The sequence below is a fragment of the Rhagoletis pomonella genome, unplaced genomic scaffold (genome assembly GCF_013731165.1).
Source record: "Rhagoletis pomonella isolate Grant_MI unplaced genomic scaffold, Rhpom_1.0 Rhpom_scaffold_01675, whole genome shotgun sequence".
In the NCBI taxonomy this organism is placed as follows: domain Eukaryota; kingdom Metazoa; phylum Arthropoda; class Insecta; order Diptera; family Tephritidae; genus Rhagoletis; species Rhagoletis pomonella.
In genome coordinates, this window is record NW_023460229.1 from 13,931 (window position 1) to 38,195 (window position 24,265).

At 33.8% G+C, this 24,265-nt stretch overlaps 1 protein-coding gene across 1 annotated transcript; it reads left to right on the forward strand.

Moving 5' to 3' along the window:
- Positions 1-3,082: 3,082 nt before the first annotated feature.
- LOC118752591 (disintegrin and metalloproteinase domain-containing protein 10 homolog) lies at positions 3,083-11,254 on the forward strand. The gene is made up of 6 exons (XM_036487484.1): positions 3,083-3,345; positions 4,003-4,163; positions 4,222-4,456; positions 4,540-5,586; positions 5,651-6,233; positions 10,984-11,254. The coding sequence occupies exons 1-6, from the start codon at positions 3,100-3,102 to the stop codon at positions 11,115-11,117; spliced, it is 2,406 nt and encodes an 801-aa protein (XP_036343377.1). The 5' UTR covers positions 3,083-3,099; the 3' UTR covers positions 11,118-11,254.
- Positions 11,255-24,265: the final 13,011 nt, after the last annotated feature.

Genomic DNA, 24,265 nt, shown 5'->3' on the forward strand with positions numbered 1-24,265 from the left:
ACTTTAAGAGGGGAGGCTGGGACGGTGGGGGAGGAGGGGTTCAATATAAAAATTTGGAGAGTTGCAGGGAGAAAATAGTTGTCAGTATATTTAGAAAAAATGCTCTACTTAAGGGTAAGTTCTAGTAAAAATTTGCTAATAAGTTTTTAAGGTAGTAAAATAGTACGATTTCTTCCCAAACTACATATATGTATGTATGTATCTCATTACTTTAAACAATCAATTCTTGTAAATATGTATGTATATATATCCAAAGGTTTCTAGGAAACGACTCTAACGATTTTGATGGAATTTTGTATTCAGATAATGTTTTTAATTTTAAAGGTATCTGGAGATATTTGTTCAAAGTTGCCACGTATTCGAAATTACTTATAATTATTAATTCTAATAAGGCACAAAAGATTCACTAAAAAATAAAGTTAGAAGACATTTCAAATAAAACAAACTACTATATAATATAGTTAGTTCGATGCGTGTATGAAATTTCTGCGTGTTAGATAGGGTGCAATTTATTTCAATAAACCTCAACATAATGGTTACTCCGTATAGTGTTTTTTAATCATATGTTATTTTGATTTAATTTGGTTTTTTAAACAGGTAGCAACCCTTCTAAATGTAATTGAAAATTAGGCCCTTTCAAAGCCGTTTTGGATGATACCCTTAGCGTAGTAATTCATTGAAATTAATTGAATTACATTTTTTGACAGGTGGCAACCCATCTCTTGTTCCATATCCATGTTGTTAAAATGAATTTAACCTATCATATACATTGAATTTAATTTTTAAGCAAGTGGCAGCCCTGTTAAAAATAGTTTCAAACTATAACCTTATTAAACTTTTCAGTCTGACACCACTATGGTTATACATATTTCAGTTACCTTATTCCCTGGAATTAAAGTTGAATTTAATTTTTAAGGAGATGGTAATCCTCCCACATGTTGTTTAGAAACAAAGCCTTTTCAAAAACTTCTCGATTGATACCCATATTGTAGTATTCATTTAGTTTAATTGCATTTTATTTTTTAGCAGGTGGCAACCCTTTTCATGTTCTAACCTAGATATAAACCTTCTCCGCGGCGATATGAATACGTAGGTATCAATGTTTCCACCATCGGACCACGATATCATGGAGTCTATCGATGTCAAACTGCAAGCAACTTTATTTTCGTTGTTTTGGTCGAATACTTGCACATACTTCTAATCTATTTACTGGACTTTAAACATTTGCAGTTTTAAATATTGAAACACGTCGTTTTTAAACATTTTTAGTTAAAATTTTCATGAAAATAATTTTGGCCGCCTAAATCGGTCAAATACCCCTATGTGCGTTGTCTAATTGTTTTCTAACCTAAATGTTTGTTGAATTGCCGCCTGCGAAATTCGCTTAAACAGTCAATGATACCAGATAGCATTTGCCCACCCCCGTTTAACTCTTCGCAGATGGCCTTGGGTATTATGATACATAATGCAATGCACTATCACCCTCAGGCCTTCGTGCCTTCAAAGCTTAAATCAGTCTCTTATAATCTGGGATGTGATCATCCTAACGAAAAGGATACATATCTATCTAAAAATTGTCCACGCCATTCAATCCTTTTTGAAGTTTTAACTTTGCGTATTTTAATATTGCTAATGCTTAGGCCTGGAACACCATGGACCATCTACCTTTTAGAACTGCAAGATTAGTGGCCGGTTCTTTAACCTTGTTTGAACCATCTATGTACCAATTTACATAGGTATTTGAGGTCAACGGCAGGAAGCCGGTTTCGTCAGCCTTCACGATCTGATATGTGCAACACAAACGGGTTCGATTTTCGTACAAAATATAGGTAAGTTGGGCTAGTGGCCACTTAAAAAGCAGTGCTATAACTAGAACTACAGTATTAGGCTCCTTGTAATATCAAGATTTGGAATTCCATTTACCCTTGCTGAAGCAGTTTGTTCTAACAAATCTCGTCAAGAATTTCAGATTCACTACATCAAGGTCATCCAGAAAAAGCAATCCACAGTGTCACAGCTTCCTTCTATACAGAGTGGGAAAGTTACCAAGAATATGAAAAATACCCTTTTTCAATGGTTTTTGCAGCTTCTGTAGCATGTCCGGGAAGATGCTGGTCAGCTTATTCATCTCTAAAACAATTTACTTTAAGAACCACTTAAGATGATATTGAATGTATCATACTTTCTGAGAGATTACAATCTCCAAAGTCTTGTCCGATTTACATGGTCGCGTCTCTTTGCAAATCCGTCCACCGTGCAGTTTCCGTCTATGTATGTCCCTTTGTCGAGAATGAGTTCAGCTCAATAAAAACAAAGACCACACTGTAGCTTTCAAAATGTACAAATCTGTAAAAAAATTTACAAATCGTGTGACTCCTGATTTAGAATATGATCTACTTTCAAATGAATTTCCGTCATATCTTGTAGCATTTTTTTAAATAAAAACGGTTTGCTGTAATTCTTGTGAATGTATAGCCTCCATCACCAGGGCTGCCAACTATGCTTAGATATGAAGTGCCATATTGAGGATAAAAAAGTGCCAAAATGTGCCAAATAGAAAAATAAAAGTGCCAAAAAGGTGTCATTATTCTTAATTCTTTCCATTTAGAATTAAAATTGGAAGCACATTCCTAAAACAAAAGTCCAATGCTAAGATAAACCAGTTGTATACACTATAGAAATTAGAAAATTTTAGTTGAGAAAACCCAGTACACGCAAAGGATTTCACAAAAATGTATTGAAATATTAATATTTTTCAAAAGTGCCATTTTGGCGCTTTGTGCCAAATTGAAAAATTAAGTGCAATTTGAAGTAAAATAGGGCCAAAAATGGCACGGTTTGAGCCAAGTTGGCAGCCCTGTCCATCACTGCATGGTAATCGAAATGAGAATATGGAATTAGTGTTTCATGAAAAAATATCCTTTCCCGCTTTATATTAAACTAGGAGCCATATGCTAAGATGGCCATAGCAATGGTATTTTTATGCGAGTTTGAACACATTGCTCCGTGCCGACCGAAAGAAAATTGACAGTGTTGCAAAATAGAACTTGCCTTATGCTGCCTCCAAATAATAAATATTTCAGAGCCATAAATATTATAATGCGAAAAATCAATAAAAGTGTCACGATAGAGCTTTATCTACATTGCAATGTTTTTCAAAGTTTAGAGTTTTTAAATGGCAACCCTTTTAATTTTCAGCACGATCGTGGCCGTAAATACGAGATTGACGTAAAGACGCGTGAGGAGATCACTTCACTAATCGCACATCATGTAACTGCCGTAAATTACATTTATCGCAATACTAAATTCGATGGACGAAGCGAGCACCGCAATATACGTTTTGAGGTGAGTTAAATAAAAATAAAATAATTAAAAATATAAATCCAGCAAACGCAGTGAAACCTCGGTATAAAGAAAAATTTAAAATCATGAAAAGCTTGCTCAGCCTTTTAAAAAACGTCTTGAGCAATCTTGCCATCGATGTTTATGGAAACGATTTCAACATATATGTAATACTTCTATATTGGCAGTAAGCTAACTTCTCAATGTGTAAGCATTCCGAAATCAAAGCGAGACAGTCTAGTATGGTTTTTGTCAATGTATTGTGTACTTGAGTGCCGTTTTTGTATATGTGTTGTGTACATGTTTATTTATAAACGTATGTGTTCCTTTTCTTTCGTACGTGTTTATTGATATATCTGAACTGTAGTGTTTTCGGACGGTACTAGTCTTACTGCCAATATAGGAGTATTACATATATGGATTTCAACACCCACATTATAATACCGAATAAGCTGACAGTTAGAGTAGCATTTTGCTTTAATCTGAAAAATTAAAAAGAAATTTTACAACGATATTTTTTTTGGCAATTTTAGAATATTTTTCGCTGCATTACAACATTTTTATTTATTTAAAAATATTTCCATACATACATACATGATGTTCTACAGTATATTTGCAACAATTCACGAACTTCCTCAATTATTCTCTCTCACTCTGCAGGTGCAACGCATCAAAATCGATGACGACTCCGCCTGTCGCAATTCATACAATGGTCCACACAATGCCTTCTGCAATGAGCATATGGACGTGTCGAACTTTTTGAATTTACACTCGCTGGAGGATCATTCGGACTTTTGTTTAGCCTATGTGTTCACTTATAGGTGAGTATTTTTCATAAAAGTGCCTGTATTAACCAATCAACATCAAAATCTTTTGCAGAGACTTCACCGGCGGTACGCTCGGCTTAGCTTGGGTGGCCAGCGCCTCTGGTGCTTCTGGTGGCATTTGTGAGAAATTTAAGACTTACACCGAAACAGTCGGTGGACAATATCAAAGCACAAAACGCTCGCTAAATACGGGCATCATTACATTCGTTAACTATAACAGTCGTGTGCCGCCAAAAGTGTCGCAGTTGACGCTGGCGCACGAGATTGGGCATAATTTTGGTTCGCCCGTAAGTAGCTATAATTATTTATTTGAGATGTATTGACATAAAAAAAAATTCTAATAATAATCAAACGCTTTTCCGTTCTGCAGCACGATTATCCATTGGAGTGTCGGCCAGGCGGCCTAAATGGAAACTTCATTATGTTCGCCAGCGCCACCTCAGGCGATCGGCCGAATAATTCTAAATTCTCGCCCTGCTCCATACGCAACATATCCAACGTTCTGGATGTGTTGGTCGGAAACTCGAAACGGGATTGCTTCAAGGTATCGGAAGGTGCCTTCTGCGGCAACAAAATCGTCGAATCGGGCGAGGAATGTGACTGCGGTTTCAACGAAGACGAGTGCAAGGACATTTGTTGTTATCCGCGCATCATCAGCGAATACGACCTCTCGATGAATAGCTCGGCGAAAGGTTGTACGCGGCGGGCCAAGACGGAGTGTTCACCTTCGCAAGGTCCTTGTTGCCTCTCGAACTCATGTCAGTTCGTGCCAACCAACTACCATCAGAAGTGCAAAGAAGAAACGGAATGTTCCTGGTCGAGCACATGCAACGGCACCACTGCCGAATGCCCGGAGCCAAAGCCGCGCGACGACAAAACGAAGTGCAACAATGGCACTGCGCTCTGCATACGCGGCGAGTGCTCGGGCAGCATTTGTCTGCTGTGGAATATGACTGAGTGTTTCCTCACCTCACAAGCGGTGCCGCAAGTCGACAAGCGTCGACTGTGCGAGCTTGCTTGTCAGAATGGTAACGATAGTGGTACTTGTCGCAGCACTAGTGAATTTGCTCATCGGGTTGGTCTGCCGGAAGGCGGCATTAACTTAAGGCCCGGTTCGCCATGTGATAACTTCCAGGGCTACTGTGATGTGTTTCTTAAATGCCGCGCTGTTGACGCAGATGGACCGCTGGTCCGACTGAAGAACCTGCTGCTTAATCGCGAGACCCTACTCACCGTAGCGCAATGGGTCACCGAATACTGGTACTATGTAGTTATAATAGGCGTGTGCTTTATCATTGTGATGGGCATATTCATTAAGTGTTGCGCTGTGCACACGCCCAGCTCAAATCCGAAGAAGCGTCGAGCGCGTCGTATTAGCGAAACGCTGCGCGCACCGATGAATACATTGAGACGGATGGTGAGTAAATGTGATTTACTTTTTCTAAGCTATTCCGTCACTAATATAAATTTGTTCCCGACAGCAACGTCATCATCAAGGCCGCGGCGCCGGTCCACGCAGCATACCACCGCCAGCGCACGAACAACGTGGCGCTGCCACCAGCGCCCATCATCGTAGTACGCATCCCCATAATTGGGATCGTCATCAGGGTGGACATTCCATAGTGCCGCTACCCACGGGTGGTCCACATCATAACCATCATGCAAGCGGACGCGCGCCAGCAATTGCAGCCAATGCTGCTGCAGCAAGCGGGCGGACGCCGGCCAACGGACGCAGCTCGCGGCCATCAACGCGACCTTCGAGCGGTACACGCAGCACAACGCATGGCGGGTATGCAGACGCGCCACCACCTGGCCTTGTGGTTGGTGGTGTGCCAACTGGTGTTGGTGTTGGTAGTGGTGGTGGTAATGGCGTGCCAAATGGCGCGCTAGTAGTGGGAGGCGCCGGCAGTAGTGGTGGGCCCAGCGCTGGTGTAATTGCGCGCCAGCAAATACCGCTGCCACTGCCGCCCACCGGCGCGGTACAAGCGCAACATTTACAACAACAGCAGCAACAACAACAAGTGCAGGCAACACTCTCGCAGGCATTTTATGCGCCACCGAAAGGTGTGTTTCCGCCGCAAGCGGTCCAAAAGGCAAAACGCGCTAAAGCGTCAAATAAAAGGCGCGCGTAGTTTTTATTTCAGTACAAAAATGTTCATTCATTTTCCTTATTGTTTCGTTTGTTACAATTTCAACGCACGCGCGTATTCAAAATTTACCTCACTTGTGTACCATTTTCCTATATTTTTATTTTCCATTTTTATTTACTCGTAATTGATTTTATTTTATTTCTTTCCTTAAACACTTTTATCGAAAATCCATTCGATAATTTGATTCAACACAGTACCAGCCGCCAAACGAAATAAATCCCGCAATCCAGCAGCTGGGCGCTCTTCTAAAGAGCCGTCCCAGCGCGCGCAGCAGGCCGCGCCGAAAAGACACCGCAAGGTCGTTTACTGAACCTGTAGTCGTGTACCTAATGATCTCCACTCCAAAACAACTGCTACACACAATAATATATACCACGTTTTCATTCTCACCAAATTGGTATGACACGCTTTCCAATCCCTTACGATTTATTTTCGTTTACTAAAATTCTTTCACTTTTATTAGCATTTGTGTCACTTTCACTAATTTCTTAAATTTTTTTTAATTTACTGTTTTGTTTTAGCCGTGTTTGCATTTGGTGTTTTTGCACAAGCAAATAAACATTTTTAGTTTAAAGATACATATATATTTATATATATATATATATATATAATTGTCATTTGTATTGTTGTATTTCATTTAAATGTTGTTGTTTTGTTTCAGCATGTACCAGCGTTTGGTTTTACTTAAGCGATAATAACAAATAAACAAATTTATATGATTTATTTAGTATTCAAATATTTAGCACTAAACAAATAATAACTAACATTTTGTTTTTTTTTTTTGGTAAAGTTTTTATTTTTTATACTAATGTTAATTTTTGAATATTCATACTAAAGACTGAGAATGATGAGTGCTTGAAATGAAATGCTAGATAAACTAATTGAAAAGTAGTAGAAATAACATTACGGATGAGACCACATCAGACCGGGTCGGTTCCTGTATAAAAATAAGCTGACTTCGAGAAAAATTTCGCGTCATACAAATAAACTGGTTTCAATAGCTGCTCTTATATTAATCAAAATATAAACCTGCTACTTGGATGCAATCACTGTTGTAAAATTTTACTAGCGTTCAAGCGAATTTAAGCACCCAGTAAAAATAAAGTTTTTCTGGAAAAATTGGTTGATTTCTCAGCATATCTCCATATATCACGATGTACATACATAGGTACTCCTATGTATTTAGTCTACTAGTCAAAAAATAGGATTCCCTAAGGTCCCAAATAGACATTTGTTTCAGTGATGAGGTCTTCATTCGACCCAAATCTTTTACCTCACATCAATTTTTTCGGGTTTGCAAACATCTAATAGCGGGATTAAGATAAGTTGCAATTGGGTAGAGGTAGCAGTTCGTGCAGCAAGTTATAGAATATGAACTAACAACAGGACAATTCTGGCCAAGATAGTAAAAAGTCTTTAGTAAGACAAAGAAAGACATATGGCAAGATAGTTCGATAGACTTTTGTTATTCAAGCACAAAAGTCTTAGAAAAACACGCTCTCATACACCACTAGTGGTGAAAAGTTATTGAGAGAAAACACTTGTATATCATTTAGCTCGCGTAGCTCCAACAGTCGCAATGGCCGAGTGAGCAAGGCATAGGCATTTCGAGAGATCCGAGTTCGAGTCCTTGAGCAGTGGATTTATATATGTATATATATATATATATATATATATATATATATGTATGTATATATATATATATATGTATATACAAGAGCGCTCGGGTATAAAAAAATTAGTTAAAAAAGAAATGTGCAAAATAAAATAAGTATAAGGGTATTATAACTTTGTTCACATAACGGTTGTTTGTGACAGCCAAAACGAATCGAGATAGATATAGACAAACGTATACATAAATGATCAGAATGAAAAGAAAAATCGATTAAGCGGTCTGTCCGTTCGTCCGTCTGTGCACACGATAACTCGTGTAAAAATTTAGATACCTTAACGAAACTTGGTACGAGTACTTCGTACTACGTGACAATAACCACGCCTACCTCCCATATAACTGTAGTTTTCAGAAATACGAAAACTGCGATATTTTAGCAACTACTGAAGATTATTCACTCAAAATTGCAATACTTTTTAGACGTAAATTAAGAATATTATACATTTTTTGAAAACGGGCGTAGCCACACCCACTTATGGTTACATCTGTATATCTTGGTAATCGCTCAACCAATTTCTCTTAAACTTGGCACAGTTGTTGGCTAACGTACCAAATGGCTGAAAATTTTTTAAAATCGGACATTAACCATGCCCACATCCCATATATCGGTAAATTAGAGAAATACGAAATCTTCGATAAATCAGTAAATACTAAAGCTACTTTATTCAAAATTGATGTTTGCAATTATTCTTTACTAAGAAATACGCTTATGATAAAATTTTGGAAGGTGGACGTGGCAACGCTCTCTTATTATCACATATATGTATCCCGATAACCGTTCTACCAATTTGTACCAAACTCGGTGTGGTTATTGTGCTTGACACGTAAAAGCAAAACGTTGGAAATTATTGAAATCGGACTAATATTACGGCCACTTTTCATGTAACGGTAAATTTCAGAAATGCTTGAAACTTCGATATTTCGAAATTTAAGAACGCTTATTTACTCAAAATTGATACTAACAACATGCCCTTGAAAATTTGGAATTTCGGGAAATAAGTGTGATACCGCCCCCATATGACTATATAAGTTTATCTCATTATGTCTAACTGAACGTTCTGTCGAAGATGTTTAAAATAGGGGTAAAACCAACCCGCTTACCCCGTAGCGGTAGTTTTCGGAAAGGAGAAAAAAACATATATTTAATACTTGCGCCGGGTATTTAATGTTCGGCTCCTCCCGAACTTAGACTTTCTTACTTGTTTTAGTTTAGTTTTCTTTTCACTTTAGATTTTAATGTTTAAAAAAGGATTTTTTTTAATTTCATGTAATATTTAGAAATTTCTTCTATTTATTTTTTAGTTTTCTAATTTAATTTGTTTTTCTTTTGTCAATTTCAATTTCATTTTCTTTTAATTTTTATATTTTATTGTTTTAAAAAGAAAATATAATTCTTTTATTTCATTAAATTTTTGGGATCTTATTTTATTTTTTGTCTTTTAATGTTTAGATTTTGCTAAATAAGAAATACACTTTTTTAATTTCATTTAATTTGTAAATATGTACCCAAATTTTTTTCTTTTTCTAATTCATTTCCCTTTTAATTTTAGAAAGTATTTTTATTTATTTTTCCTTTATTTTCATTTCATTTTATTCTTTTATATTCAATTTTATTTTATTTATTAATTTTTATTATTTTAAAAAGCAAAAATATATTTTTGATTTAATGTTAATAAAAATAAAAAAAGCGATCAGCATAACGCTAAGGCCTCTTCGCTAGCAGATCTTTCAATTACACTTTCGAAAGACAGTAAAAAGTTGCCAGAATTGACAATTGCCTTACGAAAGACTTTTGTATTTCGAGACAGTTTTTTTTTTTAATTCGATTCGGTCCAAACTTAGGTAGTTCTAGGGATATTTTTTTTCTTTTTTGGAACATTTAACTTCGTTAATACATAGTTAAGCCTATAAGAGACCAACAATTGCGCTGGCTTGAACAAGTCGTACGCATGGATGATGATGTTTCGGTGAAAAAATCCTTCGACACGGCTCCAATGGGTGGACAACGAACGTAAAGTCGCCGCCGAACACAATAAAAGGGCCAAATGTTTGCAGTTGGCAAAGATTTGTACCCGGCCCTGACCGACAAACCATTATAGTGCCAAATAAGAAGAAGAACGCCCACATATTTTCGGTCAGATTTTAGTTAGGGTCTTAAAATGTCCAATTGATAGCGCGGTCGGATGTTTTAAACGTGTGGCAATTTATTTTATCAATGCTTTTTAATGACAAGCTTAGAACAAAAGTTAACTCCTTTGTAAATATGTATGCTGAGGCCAATTGCTTTTGTTTTTTGAACCAATTTTATTTTAACTACTGTTTATCAGTCTCTACTTTTTCAAATTTCTTCATCGCTGACATTTTGAATTTCTTATAGTCGTCAGTCGACGTACATGCGAAGTTTAGCGATATGGGGAATATTTTATTTATTTTGGAACGAATTTCCGTTTTCGTTCAAAAAAGTACACTTAAGGTTACATAATGCCGAAACCGGTCTATCTCCAAACCTGACATGGCAAGAGATGACTAAAAAATTAAGTATTTATAGGAGCTTTGTTTAACGCTATATAGTGGATACATAGGTTTGTAGAGCATTGATAGTAAGGAAAGATGTTGTGTATGTAGGTGGTTAAAACCACAAATATTAGCGTTAAAGGAAATGTTTAGAGTTTTAACTTAATTGAGTAGTCTCAATCATTTAACACTGTACTCGGAATATGTAAATGGCGACCTATTCATTTTGGGGCTGTACATACTAATACCTAGAACAAGTAAAAGAAAAGGCAGCAGCAGCATCATTTCAAGCTACTAATTTATTTTATTAACTGCAATGTAGGATTTTATATATGGATGAATGTGATTTAATTAATATTTGTGTTGAATGAACGATAATTAATTACTAACTTAATTTTAATTCCTTAAATTTTTGATCCTTTTAACTTATTTTACTTACCTTTCTCAAAATTTTCTCCTCAATGCAAAAAACGAACAGCCGTCGCTCCGCAACCAGCAAATTATAATCGACCGCCATCGCTGCAAAATCCAGAGTTATATGCGGACGCTTATGCCGCGCTGGGACGGGGGGCATATGAGGCGACTACGCGCCCACCCAACACCAAAGTTTGACAGCAGCAACAGCAATCTCAGCGTCAAAAGTTGGCTCCGCAAACGCTCAAGAAGCAGCTAAAATCAACAGCAACAAAAACCACAGAAGCAACAACAACACAAAAATCAAATGAACTCAAATTAAATGTAAATGTCCTTTTTACGCTAATTATTATTATTTAAAACTAAAAAAATAAGCAAAACTAACAAATGTTAAACGAAACAAACAAAATAATCAAACAAAGAAAAACCATACAAAAATAAATAAATAAATATATTTTTTAAATTAAATTGATATACAAAATACACACAAAAATAAGCATAACAGTAATCAAAGTGAACATAACCTAAATTAAATAGTGAAAAAGGTTAGAAGCGTAGGTAAAAAATGTGAATTTGGTTCGGGTAAATTGCGGCGAATACAAAACAGACGTAATAAATACTGAAATATGTATTTAGTTAATAGAATTGAAAGTGAAGACAAAAATTTAAAATATGTATAATCATCCGAATATTTTGTGCAGAGAACTAAAAAAGGAAATGTTAAAAATAATACATAGAAAGCGAAAGTAAGCAATGTAAGTGTTAAACTAAAACAAAATATAACGCAAACACGTCAAAACGACTATAAATAAAAATATGGATATAAATTGTAGAAAATAAATTACATAATTACACCTAAATTCATAATTCATAAGTTAGTTATGCATACAGAGAAAGCGTTAGTACTAAATGGGCGTAAACTAACAGAATATACAGTGAAATGTAAAACAAGTATAATTGATTGAGCGAAAGTCGCAAACAGATTTAGCATTTAAAATTTACAAAAAGAGTATAAAATAAAAGATGATAAAACATTAAATATATGTATTGCATATGTACGCTACATTTAATAATATTTTTTGCATGAGAATGAAATTAAAGAAAATCTTGGACCTGCAATAAAAATTATTTTACATTTACTAATTTTATGAAAAGGAAGCTGTTTGCAAAGAAATGTTCAAGGTGTTCAATTTGTGGAAGGAAGCGAACAAATTTTTTTAAAGTATGTATTTTTACATTAATGCCTCAATTTTATGCACGCATTTTATCTTTTTTTATTTTTATGTCTAAAAATACATATTTATTTTTGCGCACTTAAAAAGCGGCTTTTACTTTTTAGCTAGTCAGGCGTCAGGTTTTATTTATAACATTAAGAACGCGAAACTTCACTTCTAGCTGATATTATAGACAGGAGAACATTTCAAGAAACCACTCAGTTCCAAGCTGGCATTCTAAACACTCCCTTATTCATAAAAATAAAATTAATTTGTAAAGCTTTATATAGGGACAATTTTGAAACAAATTTCCATTTTTAGAGCATTTAAAATCATAAAAAAAAAAAAAATTGTTAAAAACGTTTTTTTTACCATCGCAGAATAGGTCTGTAAATGTAAGAAGCCAGTACTATATCCCTCAATTAAAAAAAAAAAAACGAAATCATGAAACTATGTCTGCAGTGGGATCACGATAGCTCGTAATCCAAGTTTCCACCAAAATATTACGAGTTATTGCGATTTTTGAGTTAGCGAAATTACGTGTTATAGACAGCAAATATATATTTTATAGTAACTTTTTATTTTTTCATCATTTTGTTTTTATAATTTCGCATTTTATTTTTATTCGCAGTTTTGTAACTGCGTTTAAAAATTTTACACTCAATTTGGGATAAAAAAAAAAGCACTTGAACTCCGAATAGGTCGAAAAAGTCAATTGTGCTTTTTATTTTTATTTCATTCATAACGAGTTAAAGAATAGGACAGTTTTGCAAAACCAAAAATAAGGCTAAATCGATTTGAGAGATTGCGAGGTTGCAGGTTATCGAAATTACGCTGTATATGAATCGTGAGCATTTTATGCCATTGTTAATCAAACGTATTTTGAATTTTTTAGAAGTCTTTGGTTTACTTTATTTAACAAACAAAAATATACCTTTTTTTTTTTGGTGAGGTGGTAAGGATTTTCGGTGCTTCTTTTGGATAAATAAAATAAGTGACTTGATCCTTTTCCAAACAATACATTTTAAATTTCTCTAGCCTCCTGTATCAAAATATGAGTTTTCATATAAAGTGGACTTAGCAACTTTTCACTCTAAGCTAACGATATGTACATACATTAATACATTCATACATATACTGGATGAATATTCGGAAAATAATATAGAATTTCGAAGATCAACATAAAATATGTTATATTCAGTTAATAAGAATTTATATTTTTAGAATTTTTTTAGCAATAAACTTCGCTTCAACCACACCACCTTGACTTCTTTTGGTGCGACGCTTCCTCTGGTGATTACTATACATACATATGTACGTAATGTCATCATCGATGCTAAATATATCTACGATTCGAAATTTTTTTTTTAATTTTTTTGCTATTAAAGATTTTTTGCATATTTTAAAGAGCCGTATTTCGAGTGAAAATTTAAGAAGTTTCTTGCTTTTCCTGCGAATTTTCAAATTTGTCAAATAGGACCGTTTGCATTGCTGGTTTGGATGTGCAGCAAAAATAAAAATAAAACAAACGCCTGATGTTAACCTAAATTGCTAAGATACGAATACAAAAAACATACATATTTTGTTCAAATTTGCTTCATAAATGCCTCATTATTTTAATTATTTAAGCTTAGAATTACATAGAGTTTAATGAAAGCAAAAGATAAATAAAATAGATACATATGTATTTTTAAAAGCACATAAAGTCATAAAATGTCATTTCCTTTACTGCTTTAGTTTATCTTTTTTGTTTTAATACGATCTTATGCCTATATGTATGTAGATTAAGTGATATTGTAAAACTTGCAGACATTTGTAAGAGTTAAAATAACAAAACACTCATATAAGATTAAAATAAATCAAATTGTTAGTTGACTTTTGAAAACTTCAACTAGAGATATAATTATATGTATTTTTACGTAAATTTTTAAGTATTTTCTATGTAAAATGTGCTCATTAGAAATAAAACGAAAAAATTAAGCGAAAATCATCAACATTTATGTTTTTATCGAAGTTTTTTTTTTAATTGGAAAATACTAAAAAGGCATTTGTGTATCTTTTCCTCTGTTGGACTCTATTGCGTTATTTCTTTGTCTCTGCACTATTTCTGAATGCATTTGAGCGCACAATAAGCTGAAAAAAAATGTTAAACACGATTAGTATATTCATTGCTTCTTAAGTATTTTTTTCGATAAATCTCACAACAAGAAATATGTACATATATAAATAGTAATTAAAATCCCAGGTATTTAAATATTAAAAATTATTATACTGTGCATGTTATTTACTGGTTTGAAAAAACTACACCTACAGTCTAAAAATTTTTGTTTAAATTTGCGCATATTAAGATAAGTAGGTTTCCTCTCTTAGTGAATGCAAATTTACACACCGTGTTTATTAAATTAAACACTACTTGCTTAAAGCTCAGTTAGTCTAGACTTAACCGTAAGAAATCATTAATGATTACTCAACACGTCAATTTAAGTCATGAGCGGAAATATTTTGTTTTTGTATTTTCTTTTTCAGCTGTTTAACAGTTCGCCGCCTACAATGCCACATCAAAAAAATTCATGCAAACAAAAATGTTTGCTTTAATTTTTTTTTAAGAAATACAAAACCGAGAGTCTGGCAAGCCTGATTCTCTCACCGCTCTCAATTTTCGTAAGGCCGTAACTTAAGAACCTAAATCCTACAGGTTCTTAAGTTTTTTTACGGTAAGTTAAGTTTTAACTAACCGCCAACACAGTTTCTCATATAACAGCTCGGCTAAAACATTAAGTTAAGTTAAGTTACTGAAATTAAGTCTAGACTAACTGAGCTTTTACTTTTACTTATCATATGTGTGGCGTAAACAAATTTCAAATTTGTTTGTTGAGTTCTAAACATTTATTGTTCACAATTTACACATAAACACTAAACACTGTCTGTTTACTTTTACATATAAAATTTGTATCGTAGAGAAAAATTACACACAAAGCGTTTAAAATTTAGTAAAAATGAGCACTTAATATTTATTATTAGTAAAAAATATATCTTTACTTTGAAATGTTTTACAATTTTATAATTTTTTAAACATTTCGTGTTCAAAATCAAATCATGATTATTTTGTGCGTATATTTACTCAGGTTCTGGGTGAAAAATAAACACTTTTTAGTAGTAGTTTTACCTGCACTTTTTAGAGTGTATACAGTGTTTTAATCTAGTACTCAAAGTTCAAAAGAGGCATATTATGTTTAAAAAAAAAAAAGTAATTTTCCTGCCTTTTCTCCCATGAGACTATTTCTAAGAGGCTCGTATATAAGGCCGGCTGCACTGAGCAATTGCTCACTTGGAACGCTTGCGTGTGGAGCGCTCAAATATTTGCGTGCCAAATTTTTCGTATTTTAGTTTAGTTTTCTACCAACCGCGATTATTTTCACCGAGATGAGCTCATTTTTCTTTAAGATAGGCCTTCAATTGAGCTTTAAATTCACATTTTTTAATGTATCCAGATTCTACATCCGAGCCTTCGCTTTCGCTGGAGGAATCTAAAATTTCTTCTAGGTTGCTTATACGACTTTTATCAGTACTTGTTGATCAATATTGCTTGGTATACTTCTTAACCTTAACCTGAAGCTAAGAAGCCGGTTATTGTCCGCACCATGGTTAGACAGACCATTTCAACAATATTTAGAGTGGACTCTCTGCCCATGTACACATTTGCATTCGCAAAACATTCGCATCTTTTGATGCGAATGTGTAAAGTGATGCCAAACATTCGCATAACGAATGCGAATGCGAATATTCGCAACATCCTGATACATACATATGTATGTATGTAGTTTTAGAAGAACTTTGGACACCATCTTTCGCACCGTTCTCATCTTTAAGGCAAAAGTGAAAAGTTACGAGAAGCTGTTCTGAGCACTGCTGATACTTATTATAGTATGTAGATACAGGATTAAATAGAAAAGGCCTTAAAAATATAATTTTTATTAATTTGCGCGAATGTATGGCTGGGTGCGAAACGTGCGGAATGTTATCATTAAGTTAGAAGGAAACAGCTATGTATATGCATTTATTTTCATAATATCTTTACTTGTAAATGCCTTATATTCACGTAAACCTAGTAACTTATTTGGGTGGGCTTTCCAAAACGGAACCAATCGAAATTTCAGCGAAAGTATAAGGAATTTCGTCATGAAACTTGGTGAGGATGTTGGGGGAGGCCTCCTCAACATGAATTGTTCACTCTCACAATATAATTGCTAATAGTATTTTAGCAATTTGTTGTTAAATAATGTCCACCGTCACCCCCTAATTTTTTTAAAATATGCCACTTATCACTTATATTTTGTGTTACATATTATATTTTCAATGCTCACATGCATATTTTATGCTTTTATTATATATAATTCACCAATTAATTAAGTAAAACGCGTTTATAAATTTGTGTTCACGTTTTACCACTTTTCACAAACAAACAGAAATAACAATGGCCGACAGTAAGAGCAAATATGTGCTGCCATACGATTTAAAAGTAAATACGCCACCCAGTAACACCCAGTAACCATATATTAATATAGGTCCATATATTCGAAAATTTTTCGCCTGCGGCGCTTTATATTCTAAAAATCGATACTTCCATAAATAATAAAAATTTTTAATTAAAAATCGCGCGATTTTTTATTAAAAATTTTCACCTGCGGCGCATTATATTCTAAAAATCGATACTTCGATGAATAATGAACATTTTTAATAAAACATCGCTTTTTATTATAAAATCAATACTTCGATAAATTATGCAACTTTTTAATCAAAAATCGACCAATAAATAATTAAATTTTTTTATTAAATATCGCGCGATCATTATCTGCATTTTTTTATTGCTTCCGTTTTGTGTTTTTGAGGCATTTTTTCATATGTATGGCAGCACTAACATTTCACTTCAATTGGTGTACAAAGCAAAAGGTGAGGTTAAATTCGGTATTTTTTGCAACTTTAAATGCGAATTACTTTAAAACTATAAGCCTCCGGAGGTCTTCAGATTTAGAATCTGAAAAAGCTCCTCTATACTCCCTAATATTTTTTTTTTCAAAGCCTGGATGCGTTTTGGAAAATTTTCCCACTTATTTAATTTTGTCTGAAAACTCGGTTATGAACGAGGTTAACGCGGTTACGAGGCATTTACATTTCAAAAATACATATGTAAAACCTTATATATGGGTTACTGGAGCCTTAAAATCGATTACACAAGTGCGCAATCATATGCTGAATAAGAACCCGAGCATACCAAGGAGCTGATATCTGCCACCGTAACGCAATCTGGGTAAATTCCTAGGGCTGCAATGATTCGTCAGTATATCTGTTACTAAGTAGTTAGCCCGGGCAGACGTTGTCCTGCTACACATAGATACATAGGCAGGTTACATACATTGTAGATATTATGGGTCTTCACACCAAAGCTTGGTGCTCGGTAAATTGGTGTTCGGTAATATTTTCCCATGTATTTTGTTTGTGTAACACTAAAAATTTTACAAAAAATTACCGGACACCGAGTTGCCGAATACCTTTCATTTGATATCGAGATTTACAAAATATTGTTATTATTGTTCACTACGTTTGAAAAAAACACGATCTCTGGTTACGGTTCAAACATCAGCCAGGGGATGGTGTCCAAACGGTAAATTTTTTGTTGCTGTTGATATGCGCATGTTTATATGTATATATACATACTACATTATTTTGTTGCTATCCTACCTATTTCTCCCCAACATAAACATATGTACATATGAAGCGTAGCCGCGAATAACATTGGAAAACTCTCGCTTCGGATATGGGCAGTTTGTAGTTAGCGTAAACAAACATAGCGACACGGGATTTTTAAGAACGTCTCGCAACGTATAGAAAAAATTTCAATGAAAAAATAAAATATTTTTTCTCGAATTCAAAAGTATCCTATCTTTTAAGTTGGAACCAACAATACACACCCACAAAATTTCATTGAAATCGGTTAAGCGGTTTCGAAGATTAGCGTAAACAAACACAGTGACACGGGATTTTTACCTTCCTTTTATTAACTCGGGATGTAACTATGTAATATTGATGCGCCTAAAAGATGCAGCGATTTCTATTCTCAAGTTACATACCTGATGACAGTACGAATGGCAATTATAATAGGGAGGTTTTAGTTTTTTAAACTATAATTTTATTATATATTAAGATTGAAGTTGTTTGATAAAGCGAACCGAAAATATGTTAGAAATGGCTAGCAGCCTTATCGCGGAGATTAATTTCATGTCAAACAGGCTGATTTCGCTTATTTTGTATTTTAAACGAATATATTTTTCTAAACTTTTGTTATGAATGTCTTAAATTTAAGTGTGAAGTTTTATTCGCAAACTTAGAAAATAGCAAATTGTTTCACTTTTTTACTTAACACGCGTTTGTGCCAACACATAGAATAAATATTACAGGTATTGTCTTCCCAGCTATCGCACATTCAATTATGCCTTAATTATAAAACATCATTGTTGCCCATGCTTAAAGGTTTAAGGTAAGGGAAAAATGGATATTTCAAGCACTATGTACACATATGTATGCATTTTTTTAAAAAAGGTTTTTTTGCTGAGAACTTATTTAAATTCCAAAAGCGAAGGCCAATTGAATTAAAAAAAGAACCTACCAGTGGGACCGTTTTCATCCAAGTGGATCAAAAGTGATACATTTTTCGATGAATTTTGGAGAGATACTTCTTTCTAAATTTTGATACATTTCGAATCGTGTAAAAAAATTCCCGTAGAAGCCGAAAAACTTGCCAGAGATCTTAACAATTTCTTCGCACATAGTGACAAAAGGGTGGATGAATTTGCCGAGTTTCAAAACTACTACGTTGGGGTTAAAAATAATAAAACTTTTCGAGTGTCAAACGTTCGATGGTTATTGCTGAAGCAAGCTGTTGATCGTTTACTGTCCCAGTGAAGCGAGTTGCAATTATTTTTAACCGACTTTCAAAAAAGGAGGAGGTTATCAGTTCGTCGGAATATTTTATTTTTACTTATTTTTTTTATGTATGTTACCGCATAACTTTGGACCACGTCAACCGATTTCGATAATTCTTGCATAATTTGCATCGGAAAGGTAGTGTCTCAGAGGTGGTCCCATACTAATCTGGTTGAGATCCGATCAGTGGATCATGAGATATATATATATATATATTTTTTTTTTATATGGGAGTTGAAGTCGGTTTTTTTTTGCTAAAAATTACTTGTTCATATCTTGTTTCGATAACGGTGTGAAGTAAACGCGATCTATTGCGGAAAAAATTGATTCCGCAACAGTAAAAATTTAATATTAGTTTTTGTCAATTATTTTGGATATTGTCAATCGAATGAGCATAGAATTTTAAAGCGATTAATACAGATTGCATAGATTATATAAATATTAATGTATGCCAAGTAACCCAGCTGATATAGACCAAACGTCTAACCCAGATAATCATATACCTATTAAGACGTACATACATATTTGTATATCAACAGCATATTTAAGGGAAGTCCAAAATTTAAAAAAAAAATAATAAACTTCAATGTTATATTGAACTTTGTTTGCAAATAAAAAAGAGATTTGATTTTAACAGTAAAGTTTGAAAAGCCTTGCATGTATTGATCAAGTGTCATATAAAGAAAGCACTGATTAAATTTTAACAGTTTTAAACAAATTTCAAAATGTTTTCCAACTTTAATTTGCAACTTCTTATGCGCATATTTACACAGATTCTGGTTTAAAAATATACACTTTTCAGTAGTGGTTTAATACGGTTGACAAGCGTTCTCGCTTTTTTGCATAAACAGCCTTTATTTGCTTTAACTCATGCATTTTCCTCTTTTAAATGCGCGTTAGCATCCGAACAAATGCACAAAATTTTCGAGAGTTTACTCGAAACAGGAGAATTTTCGATGACAACACTCGTAAAACGGCCACCTGTTGTCTTTTGTACCAGGGTTTTGCGAATATTCGCATTCGCATTCGCAACCGCGGAGCTTCCGCATTAATTTTAACATTCGCATTCGCATTCATAATAATCAATGCGGAGCTTTTGCGAATGCGAATGTTGTGCAAGTGCACCGATAAAACGTATATATGGCAAACAAAATGATAAATTGTAGCCAATATTTTTGCCTGTGGTCGTGGGAGTATTTGTGTAACAAAACTGGTCAAATGTCATATTTATCAACTTTGATAAAAATGTCTTTAAACATATCATTTCTTAAGGTATATAACCGAGCTATCAATGGGCAGTCATACAAGTTCCAACCAGCGTTGCCAGGTTGACGTTTTTAACGTCATTTGAACCTTTTTGTACCCTGTTGACGTTTGGACGTTTTTTATGTAAAAAATGACGTTTCTTAACTTCCCAGGAATTTTTTTCTCTTACTAAATCTTGCCAGTAAAACTGATTTTGAATTATTTTCTTAATAAATCTTTACAAGCTTTGTGTTTTGCAGAAACTGCTTCAAAAGATATTTATTCTTTGGACACAGATGACTTAAATATGATGCATACACAGCGTACGCGCATTTTTTTTTTTTTTTTGAGTCTTGGACTAGTATGCGACTTTTTAAGACTTCATTGAAAATGTAATGAACGCAAAAAAGGCTGAAATATTGCTATGCTCCTTCTTAACAAAACGTAATTTAGCGTTTTCGACAGCCGACCCACTTACCAAATGTCTACAAGAAAAAAAAATTATTAAAAATCAACGCGATTATTTATCCCCTTTAAAATTGCACATTATTGCCCTGAAATTTAATGGGCTATCAAACTGCATACTCAAAATTCTAAAAAATCTAAATAAAAAGTTGAAAATCTAGCTGAAGCTTAGCCGATTTTTTATAATTTTTGCACAAAGTTTGAAATGTGGATTTATATTTTGTTTGTTATATAATGAGCTTTTATGGAAAAATAATAAACACTAAATAAACAAAGGAAAAACAGCCAAAATCGATCAAAATGGAGATGACTTAATCAGCTGTATGTATAAAATGATTTTTATATCAACGATCTTAAACCAGTTTACAATGAATTTTAAATGTGCAATGATATTTTAGTATACCTTACGTACACATGTACCTTTGCATACAATAAAAGTTTAATAACAATTTTTTGTACATTCATTTGAATAAGACGTTTTTGGGTAGGAAATGGCGTTTTTTCAGACCAAGAGAGACGTTTTCTCATGCCGAAGACCTGGCAAAACTGGTTCCAACTTCTACTTGACCTTTGACGTATGTCAAAGAGAGTCCCTTTCATACTATTTTTTTTCGTACCTGCCTTGCTTTCTTTCTTTATTATGATTTTTTTGGACCAATCTTAAAAAAAGTACTAGACACGAAAGAAGAAAGTGTGCACTGTATTTCTTAACCAAATTTTCGTTATTTGCTGGTGATGTTAAATATATTCTTTTCAATAATTTAAAATGGGGCTCTTTGGGTAATTTATTTTTAGCAAAAGTTTAAAGATCAGTAATTTTATTACTTGTCGGGCAATATTTTTTTCGTGGGAATATACATTGGATCCTTGGCTAAAAATTGCTGTGGTAAAACTGTCTTCTTTGCTATTTATAGTCAAAGAGTAAGCTTCTTCAATAGGGATTTTAAGCAGAAATGATCTACGTCTAGCTATAAGGAGAATCGATGCTCAAATAATTAAAAAACTATAGGTCTGACCTTTTTTAAGATACAAATTACGTAACTATCTGAGATTCAAATGCATATAAAAAACGAGGTGCTTTTTTAAAAAATAACAATCAGCCTCATTGTGTAAGTCGTAAATTAAGCTGAATTGTACGACTCGACAACATCGGCATTGCCTACTGTCGTGCTGAAATAAGTAAACGACAAAAAGCGTCGAAAACTATGCAGTCCTGCCCAGTTTTTTCAGTTTTAATGCACTAGTCGAGTCGAAATTTTAGGCAATAACATGAAATTTTCGATACAATGCGACTCTCGAAAAACGACTTACTTTCGATACGACTCTCGCAATGAGGCTGAATATTCCGATCCGGCTGGCAGCCACGACTTTGAAAACAGAATTTTGTTCAAAATTTTCATTCGTGGAAAATAATAATTTATTTTTTATATCCACCTATTAAGCTCGCTATAAGCACAAAATGTTCAAACCAGGCGCAGAAGAAAGCATTAAAAATTAATTACAAAAAGTAAAATCGAAAAACGCTGATGAAGTTACAGATTCCCGAAATTCTGAAACATCCAAAGGAATGAGAATGAAGATTAAATTTTAAAAGTAAAAAAAAAAACGCGACACATCTGGTTTGGCTTGTAAGCGCTGTTTAAACAACGATCTCGCCATTATGCTAGATTCTAATTGTTTCTTAAAAATACTTGACATCCGCATTCGCATCCGCAACCGCGGATGCTAGCTATTAGATATTCGCATCCGCATTCGCATCCGCGGATGTCTAAAATTCCACATTCGCAACATCCCTATTTTGTACAAGTAAGCAAACAAAGGAGGCGAGTCTGACGTCTGCGGTAGCCGAGTGGTAAGAGTTGCGTGCTAAAGGCCTGTAGCTGCCAGGTTCGATCCTCGGTTTGAGCGATTGCGAAAAATTTTTTTGTTTTTATTTTATTTGATTTATATTTTTGATTTTACTTTATTTTATTTTCATTTGTTTTATTTTATATATCTTTTTTTATTTTACTATTAGTTAATTTATTTTTTAGAGTTAAATTTTGTTAAAAAAGACAACAACAACTAACTGAAAGCAACGTTAAAAAGTATATAAGTATAAGTTATAAAAAATGAATAAAAAAGAAATAAACCCACTCGAACCCATGCACTTGCGGTTCGTTAATCCGCATTACTGCCGTGTGTCAGGGCAAAACTATTATGCGCATTTATGTTTTACTTGCAATTTTTAGAGTGTAACGTATACGGAGTGTTTTGGGAGTGCTCCAATAATATACCCAAAAGGAGGCTTTACGGTTTTTCAAAATGCTCACAATATTGTTTATAATTAATAGGTATTTGCCAAAAACGAAGAAGTATTCAAATTTCGTCATCATTTCTTTTTATTGAAAATTTAATCAAAGAAAATGATTTACATATTGTTCAGTAAAAACAAATAAAGCAGAAAAAGAATGACAAGAACAACAAGAATTGGCTAAGAAATTTAGCTTGAGTAAAATTTTCTTAAGGCAGTACGCAGTTAAGAAATTTGCTACGCTTTCTACTTTGGGTTTCTGAAGCTTTTTGTGAAAAAAGAGCACAAAGAAACCCGTGTTTGCAACAGAAGTATATGCCCGTCCCATTATTTCTTGAGGAAAGAGTGAGGCAACAGGCTGTCACAGGCTGCGAAGTATCAGATGTCAAAATTCCTTGGACACACACACTAAATAATGGCAATTTTTTTCTTGGCCGCTTTCTTCAGAACTGCATACTGGCCTTTACAGACTAGTTGAAAAAAAACAAGACAACAAAAAACACTTTATCTCCCTTCTCACTCCATATTCGGAGCACTAATACGCAAATATCACTCACTATACCTACCCTCCCTGCAAACCATTTTTTTCAGAGTACTCTGAATTGTAGAGAAATAAACTTTACTCTCTTCGATTCTTTTACGAAATTTCGGAAGAAAATCGGTAAAACAATGAAAATAATGCTGCTATGTGAAGAATTTCTTGCAAAATTTTTTTCAGAATTTTCTTTATTTTTCGTACAGAAATTTCTTTACGAGTTCGTATCAACCACTTCATATAATTTTCTTTGAAGATTCGTAAAAAATCGTTACAGAAATGAGATACTCTTAAAGATTTCGTTAGGATTTTGGGAACTTTGGTTTGCAGCCCTTCAAAGGAAATTATATGAAGTCGTTGACACGAACTCCCAAAGAAACTTCTATACGAAAAATAAAGAAAATTCTGAAAAAATTCTGCTAGAAATTCTTCACTTAGGAGCATTATATTCATTATTTTACCGATTTTCTTCCGAAATTTCGTAAAAGAATCGAAGTGTTCACAGTTTTTATAATTTTAGAAAACTCGGCAATAAATCGAATGAGATCTTTACGAATTCCTTAAAATTTCTCTACAATTCAGAATACTCGGAAAAAATGGTTTGCAGGGTAAG